The sequence below is a fragment of the Taudactylus pleione genome, unplaced genomic scaffold, assembly GCF_031769625.1.
Source record: "Taudactylus pleione unplaced genomic scaffold, aTauple2 ptg000093l, whole genome shotgun sequence".
NCBI classification, from domain to species: domain Eukaryota; kingdom Metazoa; phylum Chordata; class Amphibia; order Anura; family Myobatrachidae; genus Taudactylus; species Taudactylus pleione.
The window spans coordinates 36,189,835-36,213,886 of NW_028284495.1; the positions used below are offsets into that span (position 1 = coordinate 36,189,835).

The window sequence follows — 24,052 nt, forward strand, 5'->3', positions numbered from 1 at the left end:
GATAGAACATAATTTATCCAAAGATATCCCAAAACTAAATCCGCTTAGAGATACGTGTATAATTATTATGAACTGATCTTTCATTATGATTTGGATACAGTAGTGCATTTTTGTTTCCCTGGTTTTTTTTTATTGGCAACTCATCCAGGCAGAGTTTAAATTGAAAGTTATCTAATGTACTAGCAAAGAGACCTGCTGCTTGTCCAGGGATTCCCACCCACTGCTTTCACTTCACTCAGTCCCCCCATGCTCCACTCAGTCCCACAACTCTCCAGTACTCCCATAGTTACCCAGTTCATAGTGGCTGTCCAGGTTCTCCTCTACTGTGCCATTTAGTCTGTCCCATCTACCTCGCATTGGAAGCTGTTGTGGCGCACACATGTTAAAGATGGGACACACCTTAGCAGATTTCCTAAATTTAATTTATGTTATATGAACAAGGTAGATGCTAAAAGGAACAAAACACAACACATGTAGTTCTTGAAATTTGAATGTATTAATTAATAGTCAAAAGAAGGTAACAGTAAAAGTAATACAGCAGTGAAGAAAGTCTGCTCCTTAATAAGAAGACCATCACATACCTAAATTGTTCATCATGTACTCTGGGTTTCCGACTTCCCCCTTAGGGAGGGGACAGCTAGGTTGGAGGTGCTGGGGGGCATAGTACAGCCAAGTGGGGATTGGACGGGTGACATTACGATTACATCACTGTCACCCTTGCCCCTGCTTTACAATGCTGCAATTACCAGCATTGTAAAGTAGGGAGTGGGTCCACAATGACGCGATTCAGCCAACCTTTCCAGTCATCTGGGAGAGGCATCTGAGATTCCGTAGCCTCCCTGATGTTGGGCAGTACATTATTGAGTATTGAGAATGGGCAGTACATTATTTGCAGGATGTTCTAAATCTGCAAGATTGCACAAAGGTGGGTGCTCCCTAGAGTACAGAAGTCACATTGAAACCTCTGGATATGAACCCTGTGCCCCAAATTCCTCAACTGGATTAGGTAAGATATCCTCGTGTTGACTATCCCGACAGTCACAATACTGGCAGCGGAATAAAGACAGTCAAAATGACAACAAATTTTGTATTCTAACCCTAACTGTCCCCTTTGGTAGCCTCACCATAACTGTCCCCTTTCGGAAGTCTAACTGTAACTGTCCCCTAACCCTAAACCTTCCCCTAGTGCCTAACTCTAAACCTAACCCTAATACTCATGGTCGTGATTCGTTGGATTCTGCTGCTGGTATTGTGGCCATCAGGATGGTCACTGCCAGGATCCAGACTACATCCCCCACAACTAGCTATATTCTCTTGTCTATGTCTAATAGTCTTCAGAATCCTAAATGTAAATAAGACTGAAAGCAGATTAGCAATTGACAGCTACACAGGTTTGACCAATCAGCTTCAATGAACACTCTAGTGTGTCCCAGTCATGTTCTACAACATTGCCCATTACGGACTGAAGTTTGAGCCACCAGCCACAGGTTATTAACAAAAATAACCAACCTGGACCTGGAGGCTGTGTCTATGAACCAGGATGTTGATCCATACAGAAGAATAGCCGAACAGAATAGCTGAAGCCAGGGTCAGGAAAAGAAACAATAATTGTATTTATAGTCCAAGTGCCAGGACTAGCAGTAATGCGTGAAGAGAAGTATACACACACACTGGGGTCCTGGTTCGGATAAGATAGATATTGTCACAATTTAAGTTTCACCAGGCTCTGATGTCTGCAGAATGAAACTAGATGAATTGCCTGGGAATGCTATCTACCACAATGCGGGGATTACTGGTGTGAGTGACTTCTAGTAAGAAAAAATGGTCATAGCTGCAGATCTCTTAAGTTATGTTTCTTGAGCTAAATGTGCTTAAATATGATAATAATGACATTCCTGCAGAGGAATAAAGTTCCCTGTGCAGAATGATCTGGCTAATGTGTTTTACATTTATAGATAAGTAAAGTGAAATAAACCCACACATTGTCATATTTAAGAGGATAGTCACTCTCTATAAACATGAAGGAGTGCTTTTACTGTAACTCCTGTAAATAACTTTAAGAAATCGTTCTCATTAGTAAATGTTCACTGTTCCCATTTCAATTGTGCTTGGTACTCTTTTCTTCCAACAGAGGAGGAGGATAGTTAATGTAGAGAAGGAACAAGTAAGCAGTACAAGAGAGGTGACTGTTTAATAAGTTCAAGAAAGCCCTTTCTCTCGTATTTTCACCAGAGAAATGGCTTTTTCCAACTTTTGTCACTGTAACAAAAGGTTAATATCAAAGAAATTAGAGATATCTCTGGTGCTCCTTTGCTTGCCTCACTGGTGCTCCTTTTCTAACCTCAGTCCTCCTAAATGTCTATGGGGAAGGGGACATATTGCATTTTAGCAAGCTTTCCTTTCATTGCGAGGAAATTCATCTTGAGATGGCTTTTTCCAAGAGAGAGTCTATGGGAGACTTTTTAAACCAGAGATACATACTGCAGTGACTCCTCACCAGCTATGATAAGCTGCCAGTGAGGAGGTGAAAACCCTCACATAGCAGATAGGAGTGCTAAATAGGGGTGTGACGTAAATCTGTATTACCCCAAAATGTGTTTATGCAGATTTACAGTTTGCGCAGGGATCCACGTAAATAGACTGCTAAATATTTAATAGTGAGAATAATTAGCAAGAATTAGATTGTGAGTGCTTACATACATTGCTAATCTTTATGACTATATATAACCTCTCTAAGTGCTTGCTAATGTTCTGAGGAATTGTAGTCAAACAAGGGGCGGATGGAAATATCCAATACTATGTTGTTTTGTGAATTCAGAAACCATTTAATATTATTATTATAATTTATTATTATTATTATTATTATTATTATTATTATTATTATTATTATTATTAAGAATAATAATAATAATAATAATAATAATAATAATAATAATACAAAATAAATACTATTAAGGATGAATATACAGTAGTGATTCCCAGTCTTCTTAGTGTTATTGCATACCTACTGATACAGATGTCATAAAATTCAATTTGTCCCATCATATTGTAATACAAATCTTTGTATAGGTCTTTGTTTTTCAGCAAATGTATTCAAACCATTATTTTTTTTCCATTTTGAACCAGTTGAAATAGCTGATGATGTTGAATTGTTGTTTTGGTTTTTTAGGTACCCAATAAAACGATGTTCGCTTTCACTGGTTGTAATCCATATGACATATAATCAGTACATCAACACAAGTACATGTCTCCTCAAAGACACTTTTGTAAGCAGCAAAATGTTTTGGCTAAGATCTTAATTTGGAAATGACCATGGGTACCATACGTAACTGGTCAGAGATACTTTTATTAGTAAGTCAAATTATCATAAGGAGATAATCTTGTACTGTATGCATGACATTTCCTTTTAGCATGATGGAACATCTCAAAAAAAATCATACAGGTGAGGTAAGCCTAGTTACAAAGAGCTGTGGCCTTAGATTAGCTAGTGAATAATAAGACATTGTGGAAATACAGTTACAAAAAGTAAATGTTCAAAAAAAAAAAAGTTAAGAAATATTTTATATTCTGAACACTATGGGCCAAATTTAATAGGGTGAGATATTAGAAAATGTGAGAGTTTTCTCAAACTTTTTAAATTTGGCCAATGTAATAGAATCCGAGAACATACAAACTCGCATGTTTTTAAACTCAAAAAACTTTCACGATTTAAACTCTCATCCAGATTTTTTCCTATTTTGAAGATAAAACTTGACCAATGTGAGATTTACTGCTAAACTCTCACATTTTCTAAACTCTCACCCAATTACATTTAGCCCAGTGGTGGTGGTTGTAGTAGCAGTAGTAGTAGCAGTGGTGGTAGTGGTAGCAGCAGCAGTGTGGCAGTGGTAGTAGTAGTGGTAGTAGCAGTGACAGTGGTAGTAATAGTAGTTGTGGTGGCAGTAGTAGTAGCAGTGGTGTTAGTAGTAGTGATTGAGGTAGTTGTAGTAGTGGTGGTGGTAGCAGTAGTAGCAGTGGTAGTAGCAGCAGTGGCAGTAGCTGTAGTGGCGGTAGTAGTAGTAGCAGTAACAGTGGTGGTGGTAGCAGTAGCGGTGGTAGTAGCAGCAGTGGTAGTAGCTGTAGCGGCGGTAGCAGTAGCAGTGACAGTGATAGTAATAGTAGTGGTGGTGGTAGTATTAGCAGTAGCAGTGGTGGTAGTAGTAGTGGTTGTAGTAGCAGTAGTAGTGGTGGTAGTGGTAGTAGCAGTGACAGTGGTAGTAATAGTAGTGGTGGTAGTAGTAGCAGTGTGGTAGTGGTAGTAGCAGTGACAGTGGTAGTAATAGTAGTGGTGGTGGTAGTAGTAGCAGTGGTGGTAGTAGTAGTGGTTGTAGTAATAGTAGTGCAGTGGTGGTAGTAGTAGCAGTAACAGTAGTGGTGGTTGTAGTGGTAGTAGTGGTAGTAGCTGTAGCGGCGGTAGTAGTAGCAGAGGCAGTGGTGGTGGTAGTAGTAGCAGTGACAGTGGTAGTAATAGTAGTGGTGGTGATAGTATTAGTAGTAGCAGTGGTGGTAGTAGTAGTGGTTGTAGTAGCAGTAGTAGTGGTAGAAGCAGTGACAGTGGTAGTAATAGTAGTGGTGGTGGTAGTAGTAGCAGTGTGGTAGTGGTAGCAGTGAGTGGTAGTAATAGTGGTGGTGGTAGTAGTAGTAGTGGTTGTAGTAGCAGTAGTAGTAGTGGCAGTGGTGGTAGTAGTAGCAGTGTGGAAGTGGTGGTGGAGTGGTAGTAGCAGTGACAGTGGTAGTAGTAGAAGTAACAGTAGTGGTGGTTGTAGTGGCAGCAGTGGTAATAGTAGAGGTAGTAGCTGTAGCGGCGGTAGTAGTAGCAGAGGCAGTGGTGGTGGTAGTAGTGGCAGTGGTAGTAGTAGTGGTAGTAGCTGTAGTGGTGGTAGTAGTGGAAGTAGCAGTGACAGTGGTAGTAGTAGTAGTAGTGGTAGTAGTGGTAGCAGTGGTGGTGCTAGTAGTAGTGGTGGTAGCTGTAGTGGCGGTAGTAGTAGAAGTAGCAGTGACAGTGGTAGTAGTAGTAGTAGTGGCAGTGGTAGTGGTGGTGCTAGTAGTAGTGGTGGTAGCTGTAGTGGCGGTAGAAGTAGCAGTGACAGTGGTAGTAGTAGTAGTGGTGGCAGTGGTAGTGGCAGCAGTGGTAGTAGTAGCTGTAGCGGCGGTAGTAGTAGTATTAATAGTAGCAGTGTCAGTGGTGGTAGTAGCGGTAGTAGTAGTAGTATTAGTAGTAGCAGTGGCAGTCATGGTAGTAGCAGTAGTAGTAGCTGTAGTGGCGGTAGTAGTAGCAGTGGTGATAGTAGCAGTAGTGTTAGTAGCAGTAGTAATAGCAGTGGTAGTAGTAGCAGTAGTAGTATCAGTGGTGGTAGCAGTAGTGTTAGTAGCGGTAGTAGTAGCTGTAGTGCAGTAGTAGTAACAACGGTAGTAGTAGTAGTAGCAGTGGTGGTAGAAGCAGCAGTAGTGTTAGTAGCGGTAGTAGTAGTAGTAGTAATGGTGGCAGTGGTGGTAGTAGCAGTAGTGTTAGTAGTGGTAGTAGTAGTAGTAATAGCAGTAGTAGTAGCAGTGGTAGTAGTAGCAGTGGTAGTGGTGGTAGTAGCAGTAGTGTTAGTAGCGGTAGCAGCAGTATTAGTAGTAGCACTGGCAGTAGCAGAAGCAGTGGTGGTGGTAGTAGTAGCAGTGGTAGTAGCAGCAGTGGTAGTAGCTGTAGTGGCGGTAGTAGCAGTGACAGTGGTAGTAGTAGTGGTGGTAGTAGTAGCAATAGCAGTGGTGGTGGTAGTAGTAGAGGTTGTAGTAGCAGCAGTGGTAGTAGTAGTGGTAGTAGCTAGTGGTAGTAGCAGTGGCAGTGGTGGTAGCAGCAGTGGTAGTAGCTGTAGCGGCGGTAGTAGTAGCAGTGACGGTGGTAGTAGTAGTAGTGGTGGGTAGTAGTGGTGGTGGTAGTAGCAATAGCAGTGGTTGCGGTAGTAGTAGTGGTTGTAGTAGCAGTGGTAGTAGCTGTAGTAGTAGTAGTAGCAGTGGCAGTGGTGGTAGTAGCAGTAGCAGTATTAGTAGTAGCAGTGGTGGTAGTAGCAGTAGTGTTAGTAGCGGTAGCGGCGGTAGTAGTAGCAGTAGTTGTTGTTACAATTAGATCTTTGGCAGACCCTTACTTTCCCCAAGAGTAAGAGAATAGAGAATGTATTGAAGAGCACATATACATGTACATGACATCATGACTAAATCAGGATGTATTAACTTAAAGTGCTGAGTTCAGCGTCAATTCTAAATATAGATTTATTTCTCGGGATGTAGTTAGCAGACTGGCGGACGGTATACCGCTGGTCTGAATCCCGATGCTGCAAGTCCACGGGACTTAAGATAGGCGTCAAAATACCGATGCCTGTCTTAATCCCGACGCCGGAATCCGGAAGGACGCCTGCCCGAACGAGGAAAGTCTGGGGCGCCGTTAGCGTTAGCCGTGGGGGAGGAGTGTTGGGGTTAGGCAGCGTAGCGGGGTTATGGTTAGGTTTTTTTTTAGGGGGGTTAGGGTTAGGCACCCCTAGGGGGGTTAGGGTTAGGAACCACTGGGGAGGGTTAGGGTTAGGCACTAAGGGTGGAGGGTTAGGTTTAGGCACAAAGGGGGGAGACTTAGGTTAAGGCACAAAGGGGGGAGACAGATTAAGGCACTAATGGGGAGGGTTAGGTTTAGGGTGCGGGGTGGGGAGGGTTTGGGTTAGGCTACAAGAAGGGAAGGTTAGGGGGAAGGGTATGCCGCTATTGTTATTTTGACAGGAGGCATCCCGCCAGCTGGCATTACATACTGATTCCTTATTTCTTTTGTCTGATTTTAGTAATCATTTGACAAGTTAGCAATGTATTGTCAGAATCAATATATTGGTGAGCCGTTAATTTTATTTGAAAAGAACTATGAAGTTGAAAACAAATAAAACACGATAAAAAACATTTGGTTTAAGTTGTTATTCTCAGCTTTTCCCTGTCAAACTCATTCTTTTGCATATTCCCCAATGCAACTCAGTTGTTCTGTAAATAAAATAAATATTGAAATATAGAAATTGCTTAGTACATTTTACCCGTGTTGACCGATGTTGTAAACATTAGTAGAAGAAAGTACATTATAATTGTATTTATGTAAATGCAGGTGTCTGAAATCTAAGAAAACATGAATTACAGGTTGAAGGATTTTGGTGGCAAAAATAATCTTTGTTCTGTAAAAACCAGGATATAGAGCAAAGTACCAACACCTTTTAGGTCTATGATAATTTGAAGAAAAAACCCAGACATTCATTTTATCCCCCATAAAAGACAACTTGTATTACCTACTATGGCTAGTACTGCCATTTATAATGCCTACATTATGATTGTATGCTAAGAAATCACACTACGTTCCCATAACATTAACTTATCAGCGCTACCAATGTCAAATAGCTAGAATGTTTAAAAGTCCTGTGCTTGTCTACCCAATGGCTTCTATGTAGCTGCAGTTACCCATCTGGTGGTAAACAGTAAATTTGTTTAGCACTGTATTCTGAATATCAGCGGAAGTCTTTCATATAGATGGTGAAAGAAGTTTCAAACAACCTATTTTATTAATATTGATTTGCATATATGCCAATGGCATCTGGAGTGTGATTTAAAGAAACTGCTGGCGGATAGGTGAAATTAAAATGTATCTTTGCACTCTTCCACGTTTCATTTATCAGCAAGAAACACGCTTGCTCCATATACTGTATGACAAGAAGGATAAAATTACTTATGCACTTGCTTGTCTGTCTTCAGACTTCTCTAGAATTAGCCTGTCAAGGAATGCAAACCTAATGTGCAGTTGTAGCATAGCAAGTAACATTTTCTCTACTGCAAGCTGATGTCTAAGTAGATTTGAAAATGAAAGGGGTTATTATAACGTGATTGCAGCACAGAGAGGTATGTGTCATTTTATCAGGAGTTTCACTTTTTTTCTTCTAGTAAGCAGTTGTTTTGTTTTACAGCATTTATATTTATTGTCTGGTTGTGACTGTGAAGAAGTAATAAAAATTGCACAAAATTTATAATCTGTGAGGTTTCATAAAGCAGCTGGATAAAGTAGTTAATTTAACAGACTATGTATATAATGGTTTCTTTCCTCTAGGATTGTACGACTGTAGGAGACTTGCAGGTGTTTCATCAATGTACAGATCAAAGGCACATGTACCATTGCTGTCTAAAAGTATCACTGCACAGAGGGTGTAAATAGTCCTTAATATTGTAGAATTCAATGTTATATTGTATTTTTTTGTCTCCTGCAAAATGGATTTACTATGGGATGAGAAAAATCTAGATAGAGTTAGCTACAATAATTAGGCCTCTATGTATAGAAATATATTATTATTATTGTTTATTTGTATAGCACCATAATGGCGGCCTAGAGCAACAGCCGCGCATGGACAGATTCCTGCTCACTAAGCACATCAATAATAATTTATTCTTACATATTAGACACATTCATGCATGGGCTAACATCCAGACATATTTGTTTTAATGCATTATTTACACATTGTAGGCATTTAACCATGGGGTGAATTATTTGCATTTGATTATATAATTTTCATGGTTGGGGGTCATGAAGCAGAAAAAAGTGGCCTATGGGGGTAAAATAAATGTAAATTTGGGCCTGTACATACAATGACATTACACCTCTGTTTCTGGCATATTCTGAATGGAAATGGCCACATTTCCTATTTACGTTGTGCTGTCAGTAAGGCAAGTTGGGCCTTGTGTCACTAGTCTATTAGAACTGGTGTAAGAGAGAACTGAAATAACAGTCTGTAAACTGGAATGAAAGTAAACTTCCAAGTACAGAAAATCAGTACAGCTCACTCAGTGACACTGAATGCCGAGTTTAGCAATCTGGCCTCATGATATTAGCTAGGGTCTCTGCAGTGGCTCGGCTACCATCTTGGTGATGGAGCCTAGTTAAATGACTAAGTGCAGTACAGTTACTGAATGCAAAGTACATCAGTACTCCTATAATGTACATAATTTCAATGTTTCAAACAGCCAGATACTAAATAGCCATTTACTGTAATTAATGTTCACATATGTATTTCTGCTTACTTTTCCAATTTGTGCACAAGAGGAACTGTCGCTGCCAAGTATGGGCATTTATTTATTGCTTTGCGTGTTTTGCTTTGAATAGTATTACAGTTTTAAATTTCCTACTTAAACACACAGGGCCGTACTCCTAGATTCTATAGTGGGTGTTACCTAATTGTGGAGACGTGGCAACATCCCCTGCAAGATAATTCTAAAGAATTAGTATGTAAATAGTATACCGTATTAGCCCATAATTCATACTTGCCTACTTATGAAAAAGCATTTCAGGGAGATTGTGAAAGCACACCTATGAGCGCGGCGGTAAAGTGGGCTGTACTGTTACATCTGAGAGGCGTGTCATAATACTGACTTACATCCAAATGTAAATTAGCCCCAAAGCAGTTAGTAAGATCTACTTGTTGATGAAAACACACTGATACATTTCAGGAAATGCATGTAGCCATAGGGATCATTGTGGCTTATTATAACCAATACAGGGAAATAATACTAATGATCCCATTTGAATGCATATGTAATAGCTTCATAATAGGGATAAGGTGCAATCAGGGAGATTATTAGACTCTTTCAGAAGTCAGGGAGATTGCTGCTATTTCAGAGAGTCTCCCTGACAATCAGGGACAGTTGGCAAGTATGCAATAATTGCACATATTTGAATATGTAACAATGAGGTTTTATTTCTTAGTGTGTTCCGTTAATGGACCCTAACCTGTCTCCAACATATCCCAATTTACCTTCCAAATCCTCTCTTTTGCAACCAAATCTAAACTCTTGTTGTGGTCTAAACTCTAAATGAATCCCTTAGACAAATCCTAGCATCCCTTGCAGTTTAACTGAAACCCTTCTGCCAAAACTTTAGGCCTTTCCTCAAACCCTCTTCTGCAGTATAACCATAACCTCATGCTATAGTCTAGATCAGAGGTTCTCAAACTCAAACCTCAGGACCCAAACAGTTCACGTTTTCTAGGTCATCTAGGAGGCGCACAGGTGTATGCATTACTCACTGACACATTTTAAAAATTCTACTGGTGGAGCTAATTACTTCACTTGTGATTCTGTGAGGAGACCTGGAAAACATGCACTGCTTGGGGTCCTGAGGACTGAGGGCCTGATTCAGCAAGGATCCTTACAGATATGGTAATGCAGCAGGTGGCATTACGCCTCCTGTGCATTACTTATCCGAGCTGCGTTGTCCAACGCAGCATCGGATAATCTGCGTAACATCGGCCGGCTGAGGTGACCCATGTTGTAATGCAGCCGGCCACCGCAGTTGAGAGGAAGAGGCCAGGAAATCTCCATCAGCCGACGGAGATTCTGGCCTCTTCCCTCCCCCTCAACGGCGGCGACAGGCCATCGCCGCCCCCGCCCCGCCCACACATGGCAGCAGACTGTCAATCACTGACAGTCTGATGCCAGTATGCGAGCGGGATGGCAGACCCGTTCTGCACATGCGCATAACGGATCATGCGACTGCGCAGATTCCCTTATAAATATGGTCATTTCAGTATAATTACATCCATGTTGGGAATGGTTCATAAAATAAAGGTAGTAATCAGTGGTATTTTTCGAGCCATTCCAATTTAACTCTGAAAGATGATTGGCCAGGTCTGTGTCAATTTGGTCATTGTAGGAGAGCTGGTGACATCCCATTATCTGTCATTAAATCTGTGTTTTGGAACTGAATTAAAGATTTTCAGTACAAAAGGAAAGCAAAAAAGCAAAATGTCCCTAGTAGGCATATTTATATTCCTGCACAGCAATAGTACACAAGCTAAATATGAATCGAGCCCCTGCAGCAATATCTTTTTATTCCTACGCCAGGTTTTGATTATCATTGGCAGTATCCTCAAATTACACTTTAAATGTCTCAGAGATGCAGAAATGGAGTTTCAGGGGGGAAAACATGCCACAGTTGTATAACAGCTAAAGTTTACATTTCAAAAGAAATGAACTATGAATAATACCAGCAATGGAAATTGGTTCTATCAGTCAGTTCCTGTGCCATACAGCAAGTGAAGAAGAAGCTAGGATCACTGATTAAATAGGATTCAGAAGTGCCACCGGCTAAATATGGGCCTGCTACTCCCTCAGGTCAGAACTGCACCTGTCAGGCTTCACTGCTTGATACTCAGCTTAAGCTGGCAGGAGGAGAGCACTGGTGTATGTCGAATGCTACAGGCGTAGTCAGGGGAATTGATAGGCATTACCTGACTAAACTTCAGGCATGACAAACATTGCACTCTGCAGGGAAGAAATCTGGCTCTGATCATGAATCAGTGGACCAAGAGTGTCTCAGTTCACCTCATGATTCATATCATTGGGGCCTATCATAAATGGAGATAATTTCATGGGAGACACTGCTAGTTTATCAAGTAAACTGGGACACAGTAAAAACAGCTTTGTATCCTATAACTAAAGTAATAGACAATAGAATTATATCCCTCATATCACTGTGTTGTGTGGCAGAAACAGTTTAGTAGAAAGTTCACTCAGTGCTCTTTAGAAACTTAGGACCTGATTCAGAGCCGCTCGCTAGATGCGGCCGCTCGCTCCCAGCGTATGCAAATTCAGCTAAGTGACGTCAAGGCAGGCGATCGCACGGCAAGGCATAAGCACGCCCACTATGTCTTGGCGAGCGATCACTTTATGTTTATAGACGCCCACCAGCCTGTCTTTAGCCGCCCACTAGCGTACATCATCTCCAGGAAGTATATACAACCATTGGTACATCGGGAACCATCGGAACAGACTGCAGCGCTTGTGGTTGACTGTACCCTACTGCAAGCACTGCGAGCAGTTCTGTGTAGAAATCACCCAGGTGACGTGTACTATGACGCTGCCTGTTAATTATGCACGCCTCTGAAACGACGTTGAAACACTCAGACACGCCTGTGTTCGCACCTCCACCCGTTACTACTGCCCTGCCCCTGCTACCACCCACAAACGGCCTCTCCTGTCACTCATTCCACTGGGCTGTCTATGCTGGGCGAGCAAGGGCCTCCTGATCGCTCAAACTAGTTCACGCACGCGCACTGCAATGCATACGCTTGCGCAAATGCATAACAAAAGCCGCGTACGACCGAGCAGCTGCTTGCGAACGGGTCTGAATCAGGCCCTTAATTTGTTTTATTCTCAAGCATTACCCACAGCATAACTGCGTTCTGCTCGTGGTAGTAGTATGTTATACTGGAACAGTATGTATAGATTAACCTTTACCATACAGAATTGTAGACATACTCTTTTATATTTGTTGTAATTATCTGCACATTACTAACATCACTAGAGACAGACAAAACATTTCCTATCTTATGAAAGCTCCAGGCTATATTCATCTATTATTTTACAAAGGATGTCAGAAAATTCTGTTTGACCCCTTACTTTTGAACATCTGAATACGGCATACTAGCGTGAATGGCGCTTTATAATGCTTGTTTTACATTTTATTTACGCATATTGTAGGGTGTCCCATGTCACCTACATATCCTTGAACAATAAAATAATATTATTGTAAATCAACAGTTTTTGTTCAGGAAATGAAAGTGTTAACAAAGCGCCTGAAGTCTAGAACCTTGGCTGTTTGTATCCCTGAAATATTATTGTTAATTTGGAACCTTGATACTGTGCTGCCAGCTATGCTGGTAGGAACATGAAGCAAACACACACTGTTATTGTCTAGTGACACTAGAATAGAAGGCACTGAGATAGCTTAACATGATAAACCATTAAAAGCATATAACGTATAAGTATAGTGTTTGTTCTGTTTATTGTTTCAATTAAGCATAAGTTAAGACTTGTTACATCAAAATGGATAATAATATTCTTTTTCCACAGATCCCATGCACGGTCCACGGAAATTACAAATGGTGGAGATAAAATCCAGACAGATAACCATTCGCTGGGAGCCATTTGGATATAATGTTACCCGTTGCCATAGATACAACCTGACCATTCTGTACAAGTACCATGTTGGGGGACTGGAGCAAGTGAGAGAAGAAGTGAGCTGGGATGCAGAGAGCACACATCCCCAGCACACAATCACCAATCTCACACCTTTCACCAATGTTAGCGTCAAACTTGTGCTCATGAATCCTGAGGGCCGGAAGGAAAGTCAGGAACTTGTAGTGCAGACTGATGAAGACCGTAAGTCCTCACAATTACTTAGCAGACTGGATTTATTAACTAGCAGCTAAACTTATTTGTAATACTTGAACAAAATATATAATTTCTTTCTGAAATCTACCTTATGCTTACACAAACAGTGTGTTTATTAAGTAAAATGGGGTCAAAAGATAATTTATGTCCAAAATTGTATTTGCTATACTGTGAATTGTGCCTTTATACAGTTTAAACTGTTATACTGTTATATTTGTTCTGTTATGTGGTCAACTGGTGGTGTGCCCACTTACTGTATGTGATCTTTTAAAACAACCATCATTTGCGGGTTTAAAAGAGACCATTATAGAAAAAGGTCAGTATGGGAGATGCAGCTTAGAAAGGTGGTTCTCACACCTTTCACTAATTCCTATTGCAGTCTAAGGGCCTTATTCAGCAAGGATCGCTTTTCTGCCAGAACGCATGTACCGCAGTGGCTAATATTAGCGGTGAAATGTAAATGTTTGTAATCGCACTGCGATCACAGCTTACCATAAGGACGCCCACTTCCCCTTACATACATCCGTATACTTGGGCAACATAGCGAAATAATCGGTAACATCGGACCCATACGCACAGTTAAGGCAGGTCAGAGCTCACTTAGGAATTGCTAGCTTCAGGTCACGCTATGAGGCCTCAGGCTGCGTATGGAATTGCAATGGCTAATTTATGCACGCCCCTGCAACGCCGTCCCAATGCACTGGCACGCCTGCATTCGCCCGACCACCCCCCCATCACCACCAACAAACGGCACTTCCTGTCAACAACTGTGCTCGGGGTCAGCCTAGCCTCTGCAAACGCAGTTCCCATCGCAATTGCTAGTTCGCTCACGCGCACTGCGATGCATGCACATGCACAATGCGAATTAATCGACTGATTGCATGCATCTTTGCAACTGCAATCCTAGCTGAATCAGGCGCTATGGTTAAAGAGGAAAGAGCATTCAGATTGCAAACAATGAAATGTCATCCTCCACCAGACGGCTTGTTTCCCATTCTTCAAAAATCTCTTGGCCAGATATAAATTAAGACCTCATAGGCCCTAGGTACCATTCTAGCTTGGGCCATCGTCTGCTTTCGTTAGGGAGCCTAGGTTGGTTTGGACGATGCGTGTATGTTTTTTACCTAAATTACTGCAAGTTATATATACAACCTATTTAATGCCAGTCTTAAGTTTTCATAGATACAATTGGAGCTAATTGTTTTTCAGCATGTGTTTGAATATAAATTTTCATGTTATGGTAATGGAAGATTGTAGTTGCTGATATAGAACAAAATAACAATAATGTTATTGTTGAATTGATGTGCTTAAGTAAAGTTGCGCATACACGGACAGATATAGCGTTACGATATGAACAATAACAATATCGTTCAACGATATATCGTTCATATCGTTCATTTTTATTCAGTGAATGACCAACGATGAACAATAACGATATCTTTGATCGAGCGTACATGTAGGCCAATCTGGACGATATCATCAACTTTGCATGTTCAGAGATGTGGCAGGATGACTCACTGAAAGATCTCTTTGAAAGAGATCTTTGAAAGATACAGTATCTTTCAAAGATATCTTTTATGTCGTTGGTGGTACAGATCGTACCGTGTGTATGCACCTTAATATTATGAAGAAATGTGACTTATACCACAACCAGACAAAATGATTATCTCACTCCCTTAAGGAATGGCATCTTTCCTTGTGGGCACCATGTGTTGACTTGATGCAGAAATTACTAGAAAAGGTTTAAAAGATGTGCCCAATGGTGAAGGAAATTTGGAATTCACAAATTGTGACATCCAAATTGACTTCCCCATTGGGTAATTTTTTGTATGTATTTTCATATATTTAAATAAATCAGCACAATTCTAGAGGCTGTATTGACTGGTTTAATGTAAATCAAACTGTATAGTAGAATAGTTTGTATACAGTCCCAAACAAGTATATCAACTGTATTAGTATTTTTGAAATAACATGGACCTTTGTGGATTATATTTGGTCATTATACAGAATTATAAATGTGAAAGTCACATATACGGTACTAGTACAAATACCCCACATTTGTCAGTTACCACTTTACAAATCCACTGGGAATTTTCTTCTCTGCAGTGCAAATGAGAAATAGATGGGCCCACAGCTTTATATAGTGTATATTACTATTGGCTGCAAGCAAACAAGCAGAAGCGACTAGATAGTGTTGTCGTCCCCATTACATGTCTCTGCTACCCACAAAAGACACTCTGCCGAAGAATAATATCTACAGATGACAGTGGCAAACGCAGGATTTTGAAAGGGGGGTTTCCAAATAAAAAGTTACAGAACCAATGACAAAAAAAGTCTAACCAGAATAATGGAGCATACACACGGTCAGATTTGTCAGATGAACGATTGAACAATTTTACCAAAGTTTTGAACGATTTGAACAATATTTGACTGCATTAAAATGAATAGAATCGTCCAAGTCTGACTGCAAACACATCAGATGTCAGATATCGTTATCTGACTATCGGGAACGCGCATCGTTCAGGTATGTCAGATATGTCAGATTTTCCTTCAGATATGAACGACTGAACGATTTTTAAATCGTTATCGTTCAGAAAAATCTGACCGTGTGTATGCACCATAAGCCTGCAACATACACTTTATTGTGTACTTCAAGTGTTCTAATATAAATAACAATAAATAATATAAATAACAAGGCAAAAAACTTGCTTATGCACAATGTGTAACAGTATGTACAAACAAAATGTAAACTACCAGTGAAATTTCAACATTTGAACTAAACGTAACTGACAGACACACTCATACACACACACTGACCGACACACTCATACACATACACACACACACTGACCGACACACTCATACACATATACACACACACTGACCGACACACTCATACACATACACATATACACACACACTGACTGACACACTCATACACACACACTGACCGACACACTCATACACATACACACACACACTGACCGACACACTCATACACATATACACACACACTGACCGACACACTCATACACATACACATATACACACACACTGACCGACACACTCATACACACACATATACACACACACTGACCGACACACTCATACACACACACATACACACACACTGACCGACAGACTCATACACACACACACATACACATACTGTCAAGACACACTCATACACACACACAGCAGCGCTCACCATTAAATATCATCCCACCCCCCAAATACAGCAGTCCTCTCTCTGGCGTCATTTATTAAATATTATCCTCCCCCCACAAATACAGCAGTCTTCTAGCATCATCTATTAAATATAATCACCCCTCCCCCCCCCCCCACACACACACACACACAAATACAGCAGTCCTCTGGCATCATAAACATTATCCTCCCCCCACCCGCCCACAAATACAGCAGTCCTATGGCATCATTAACCCCCCCAAAGGCAAATGCAGCAGTAATCAGGCATCATTTGTTAAATACTATCCTCTGCCTCGCCCGCCTTCCCCTCCGTAAGTGCATACAGTTGTGTGCTGGCATCAGTTATTAAACATAATCCTCCCTTCCTCCTCTCCCCAACCCCTCCGGCACCCCCACCTACGTCGTGCGGCTCCGGGACTCGTCAGCGCTGGCAGTACTGGACACGGTGTCTCGGCTGCAAGCGCTGTCCTCCACTCAGGTTGCTGGTCACAGTGCCGCTATGGGAACTGACTGGGAGGGGCTTGTGCGCTGCAGCTCCCCCTACAGCCAGCCCAGGCAGTGTCTCTTCTTTACAAAAAAAAAGTTATTTGGTTCAGCTGCATGACAGGCCGGCGGTGATGGAGCAACGGGCAGGGGGGGGTTTCTAGGTACTCGGAAACCCACACTGCGTGCGCGGGTGGATGAATCTCATTCGGTTGCTTTCCCAGCAAATCCGGATTGACAACAGGGTGACTGGGACGGGCACCCATGAGCCCCCAACGTGAGGGCACTGTGGCATGTGTTAACTGGGGTTTTTGTGTAGCATAATGTAAACTTGGGGCACTACAGTGTGGTTAACGCATTTGTAGTGCTTGGAGTGTTTGCACATTAGTAAATAAATTTGTTAAGCAGCGCTAAAAATTTATAAACTCAATGAACAATGAGTATCTAAGTGTGAAATTATACATCAAATGGTTTTTGGTAAAAAAAAAAAACCCTAATATTGTACAGTATGTGAAATGGTTCCTAGAATGTCTGTACGTGTTAGTTTGCGCTGAGGAACTTTTCCTAATACTATGTTCTAAATGTGGATTCAAATTTCTGTATATTCATAATATAAATTTACTCTGCATGCTGGAAAGATTAGGAAGCAACATTAGACAATTGTGAATTTTCTACATATCAAGATATGATGATATGATCCACACACAACTGCTAAAAGGATTCAATGTTTGTTTCATGAACGTCAGGAACGCCTTCCCAATCGCTAGAGCTATTTAGTATTTGCAAAGTATAGAGTAGATTTGTACATGTTGAATTTTTCATAGAACCGCAAGGCCCAATATTCAACAAGGTCCAGGTCAGTTCTTCAGAATACTCCCATGTGTGGGTTACAGGTTCCAATAAACACAGTTAACAGTAGAAAGCACTTTGCCCATTGTATCTAGAGAAGTTTCCTATATAGTATCAGACTAAAAATAGTATACATGGATTAAACATGTACTTTTTGCTGTTTTTTCTTCTATGCTACACAACTATTTCATTTTGTTGTTATGAAGCTGCAAACACTACTTACTTTTCTTTCTTCATTTATCTCTCTTGTTCGAGCTTTCCGGGATATTGCTACATACTTATGGTTTCTTTCTTGGGAATTATTTGATGTGCCGCCAGTATTTTTCTATTTGCCACATATGAGAGAACAGAATTGCACTAAAAGTCTGAACATGAACAAACAATAACATATTAATAATCAATTATTAAGCATGGACAAGGCTGCCAACCAATGGCCTGGAGACCTAACACAAATAAGGGACATATACCCTCCCACTCCAACAGATAGCCAAATCTGCCAATATACTGTAACCAATGTAACCACACTTGGCTGTACCCTGGGCATGCTACTTAATCACATAGCAAAACTCGGAACAGCCTAAAAGATGCTAAGAATTTGCAGGCTATACACCCCTATTCTGTGCTCATTTTCATAAATAAGCAGAAAATACAAAAATAAACAATGTTTTTGTGCTATAATTGTCACAGAGACACATTGTACAAAGCTCCCGCGGGACGTAACACTTAATTGAATCTCCATCTACGTGTGACGTGTAAAATTCAGTACAATGTCACTTTTTTTTCTGCTTCTCTACCCACAACAGCTAACTCCAAATTTGTGGAGAGAGTTTCCAACATTGGTAACTACTGTAGGTGAGAGATGGGCCGCTGCAGCAATAAAAGTGTTTGGCATTGCATTTCAAGTGTACTTTGACAGTGTTTGTGTATTCTCTTAAGGTGCCCATGCACGGTGCGATGCACCGTGTAGGGCGACTGCCGGATCGTGCTGTCACCGCTGGCAATCGTGTGGTCCCCGCTGACGGCACAATATACCAGCTCCCCCCTCCTCCATCTGAATGGGATCGTATATCGCATCCCAGATCAGATGAACCTGCAGGGAGATCTGGGGATGCGATATACGATCCCACGGGAGCACGCAGCACGATATCAGGTACGATATCGTGCCCATCCACGGCATGATATAGTACCTAAATCGTGCCGATCCGTCGGATCGGCACATATATTGTGCCGTGTATGGGTGCCTTTAATTGACAAAATACAATCATAACTGATGTAACAACTGCATTCATCTGTATTACTTTCTATTTCACAGAGTTCAAATATCCAAAAATGCTAGTATTCTCTACCCAGGAAGAAGTGGTAGTGTAAAATATTTAAAATATAGGGGGTCAAGCAGTGAAAAAGTGGACCAGTGGAGAAGTTGCCCACAATAATCACACGTTTTATACCTATCATGTAATAGAATGTGCTTGATAAATACTACCTACAAGCTGATTGGTTGTATGAGCAACGTCTCCACTTGTCCATTTCTTTTCACTGCTTGCTACATCTCCTCCAAAGTCGACATTTATAATGAGTTTTTCTTGGTATAGTATAGAATGTAAAGCAGTATTTACTAATTAACTTCCCCATTTTGGTAACTTTATGTACAGATGTGTATATCTAGGAGGAGTCATATGCATAATATTAAATTAAAATAATGTGGTTGACAGTATTAAACACTATTTATTTTCTTACTAGTGCCAAGTGCTGTACCTTTAGAGTCAATCCAAAGCAGCACATTCGAGGAGAAGATTTTTCTGCAGTGGAGGGAGCCTGCTCAAACATATGGCATAATTACCTTGTATGATGTAAGTTAATATCAAGTTAATATTTGTTGTAATGTTATATGTCTCTGTGTTGTGTTTTATTTTAGTCAATACAAAGCATATTTCAGTATTGACTAAATTTGTATGTCTTTAGCATACTGTATAATACTTTCAATTTAAGGAACGGGCTGGAAATTTAAAGTGGCCCTGGAAAATATGTTTAGCCAAATTGTCAGTATGCAGGGTCAAATCAATAAGACACCGACTGATTATGTTTGTACTGTAATTCAGTAGTATGTGGGTGTAAGCTACAGCTTTGGACAGTGTACAAGGGGTGTAGCTACAGCTTTGGACAGTGTTAGGCCATCTTCCAACAACTTCCCCTACACACACAACACCCGGGATGTGTCACTGCTGATAGGTGCATGTGTGAATCATAACCAAACATATGTTGCTCCCCCTTCAATACCTCTCAATCCCCCACATTACAGCAAATCAGTTTTACCCCCACATTTCTGAAACTAGTAACACCCACCTCATTTAAGCAATCAGCAATACCCCCACTCTTCCACATTTCTGCAATCAGCAATATACCTCAGTCCTCTGTATTAAAGCAATGAGCAATAGTCTTACCTCTCTATATTACACCTACACTCTGACAACTATCTACATTATAGCAAATGGCTATAATAATTTTCATTATATTAATATCACCCAGCTCCACCATACTACAGCAGTGCTATCAACACCCCCACACTTTAGAAATACCACCCTCACCACCAGAGTACAGTAATACCACACCCAAACCCATGCAAATCACAAACATCTCTTAAATATTCAGCTAATTAAAGTTATTCTTATACTGATTTGCAGATGGGGTGATGGAAGTGAGGAGCAGTAACAGTAGGGTTGATGTATAATGCTAATAATCTATGATGTCAGAGGGCCACCTGTCTTCCAGGAAAAATATGTCTGTATTCTTTGGTTTACCTTAATAGTATATGCTTTAGTGCCATCTATTTTCTGAAGTTTGGGCTCTAGAAAGTACATAGTCAAGTAGGTATTAATTTGAACATTTTTTTAATTTAATTATTTGACCAAGTATTCCATTGGAAGTGCCATATATATACTTTATCACATGCTCAATAGCTAATTCATTGTAAAAATCTTACAAAAAAGCAGTCTATTAAAATATAATGTTCATGGCAAATATTCCGATTGCAAATGTCCCACAGTGAGGATATTCAGAGAGCTGGAACAATTCATGAGAATGTTATAGTATTCTACATCCAGCGAGCTGACTGCCAATTGGACAATCTTGCTGTATAATGTATAGAAGTTATCCAAGAAGCTTAAAAATGCCCTTTAGAGTTCACTATAAACAATGACCCATCGAGGAAACACAATAATATGGGGGAATGGAGGGCATATATGTGTCAGGAGGTGGTCCATGAGTAGTTAGGATCAGAAATACCATGTAACCATGAACTTTAGAGAAATATAAATAAAATGAAAATGTAAAGTATAAAGCTGTCCACACATTTGCTAGAGGAATATAGATTGTGATTGTTTGGTCACACACTGATTGACCAAATTGACCAGATCTGACAAATTAATTCTTTCTGCTACTTATCATTTACGTAGATGTGGTCATAACTTAAACAGGTAATTTTACTAGGATACATACGTATTGTCGACAGTCACAATGTGGACAGCATTATGTCTTATGGGACAATACCAATGCTGACACTTGTAATGTTATTTAAATCATTTTAACTGTGTCGGCATTTTAAAGTTATAATGCCGACACAGTAAAGCATCATGTTTAAAGTTATAATGCCGACACAGTAAAAATGCTTTAAATAACATTACAACAGTGTTGGCATTGACCTGTCAACATAATGTTGTCGACATCTTTTACTGTGGACGGAGTTAATTTCTAATAAGTACTTTCCAAGTCACCTACTCATCCACATCTAACCGTGAGTTGAGTAAGTCAAATAGTTATCAGCCTACACGTGTCAATGTTGGGCTAGTGTAGTCAACTGGCCATCAGTGTTACAACTTGTGTGGCCACCATTAAAACCACAATTTGAATGAAAATGTCCCTAATTTCCAAAAACAAATAGTTTAGGTGGACAGTTTCTATAAGGCGAAAGTACTATACATTTGTATTGTGTCCTCATCGACCTGTGTCTACCAATAATGTCATGTAGGTAAGTCCATACATCTTCCAATGAATAATAGTTTGTGGTGCATGAAAAGCAGAATAATTAGGCAGGAACCAGGAATTATTTTTGTACAGTTTGACATATAACTAATAAGCTTTTCAAATAGAACTTCGAGAAAGTCAAGAAAATTCATAAAACTCCTAATAAAATACAATGTGCAGGATGTATGTCATGTATTAAGTAGAATATAGAATGCTCTGCTCAGCTGCGTGCATAACTCAGTGCGTTCTATAAAACACATTATTATTCTGCACAACTATAGGGTATATTCATGTATAGCCTTGTCTTGTATGGAGATGTGAAGTGTTGCCAGTCAAACACATGAGTGATTTGAAAGCAGATTTCAGTGGATTATTCAGGGACAATAAAGTAAGCATAACACAATGTGGTCACGTTCATTGCATTACTCTAGTTTTTCTTTCTAATAAGCCTAGCAAGCAGGTGTAATTTAAAAAATATACTACCATTTGTTTGAATGTAAATTATGCACAATTATATGCTGATAGGGTTTCTAAAAAAAACCTTCCCTGCTTAACGAGGGTCCTTTACCTGAGTATATTGCAAGTTGGAAGACAAAGAATTGAACAGTCTGTCAAGCAGTAATAATGAGTAAAGCCTTCAACTAACCCAACTAGCTGTTGTTTTTCCACTGCATTTATCTAGATACAGTAGACTGGCATTGTAATGCAGAAATTATCCCAAACTAAACAGAATTTAAACATTAACTTTCTTCTGCATTGATAAATTGAGCTGCTCGTGATGTGAAGATCCTTCCACCATAATGAGTTCATTTAAATATATAGAACATAAGGACAGCACTCTTTTAAGAGAGGGAATCTGAATGTAATAAATAAGACATTGCTTGGATTCTGTGCCGACACCAGAGGTTTATATTAAGAGCTTGGAAGTGTGTGAAGAGGCAGATGTGGGAAAAAACTGTTCTTTTTGCCTGTCAATCAAACTCCTGACAATTGCTGAAACTCCTAAGTCACAGATGCTTTTGCCAAGTCAAAGTTGTCAGGTTTTTTTTTTGACAGAACGGGAACAAAAAGATTACTGAAATATTGATTTATTTTGTCCCTCAGCATACATGTAATTGTCCTGAAAAAAAAGCACTGGAATTTTTTCTGGAAATTTCCGAAACACTGATTCTAAATAGGATTTTTTTTTTTGACTGGTAAAAAGTAAAAAATAGTTTGTTCATACTGTAGCAGTTTGCACCAGTCACCCAAATTCATTTCACCAATGTGCGGTAATTAAAAGGACGCTAACAGAAACAGATTGATTTGTTTTGATAGTTCTATATCTAATGATGCACCAATTATATCCACAGAAGATAACATGCAAATATCATTCATGAAAATAATTGGCAATGAGATGCTGAGCTTGAAATGCTCAAGGTTTCTTCCTCTCCTTTTGAAACAAGTTGCTCAATTTACAAAGTCTAATAAACAAATTGTTTCATATGGTACTTTCTAGGATATTAAGGGCCTGATTCTGAAATGCACACAGAAGTGATTGCAGCAGCGTCTGTTGGAGGTCACCCGTCTGCTAGTTTATGCAGATGGACTGCAAACTCGTTTGGTATTTGCAAGGACTGACACGCCCACTGTTAGTGTAGATTGGTGCTTCTTTATACGCCACCATCGGTCGACACTTGTACCAGACCTATAGCAAGTGGTTTCTCCATCTGACGATGGCTTCCTATGCTTGCGCCTGTGAACGTAGCCACTTGCATTCAAATTCCCGCGACACTCCCATAATACGCCCACTGAACGGACCATTTGTGCATTTACAGAGAATAAATATGCCCGCGCTCGGTTTTATCCATATCATACATGGTACCAGCAGCATGGCAATATTAATGCCATAAATTTATACAAAACAGAAAAACTTTTGCTATCGGCACTAACAATAATATTCTGCAAATTTATGTGAGTGCAGCAAATAAAACAAAGGGGATTTTGTCATGATTTGATCAAAGCATTCAAGCCTGCAGCCCAGCGTCAAGGGACCCCATTTTTCTGCAGGTCCCTAACACTAGCATATATGCCTAGCACATCATTACATTGCAGTTACATGTACTCACCTCCTAGATACAGAGGGACACATCTATACAGGGGCTGGCTGTTAGCCACACCCAACTAGGCCTTTTATAACCTTAATTGAAAGCTGCCATGACAGCACAAGGCAAAATTTTGAAACAAAACAGAA

General features: G+C 40.2%; 1 protein-coding gene across 6 annotated transcripts in view; it reads left to right on the plus strand.

The window, feature by feature from the left end:
- PTPRM (protein tyrosine phosphatase receptor type M) overlaps positions 1-24,052 on the plus strand; it is a 900,933-nt gene that overhangs the window by 432,626 nt on the left and 444,255 nt on the right. For all 6 annotated transcript variants that reach the window (XM_088469672.1, XM_088469673.1, XM_088469674.1 and 3 more), the window contains exons 8-9: positions 12,940-13,248; positions 19,540-19,649. In XM_088469672.1, coding sequence (XP_088325798.1) covers positions 12,940-13,248; positions 19,540-19,649 — 419 coding nt within the window. The remainder of the gene's footprint in view (positions 1-12,939; positions 13,249-19,539; positions 19,650-24,052) is intronic.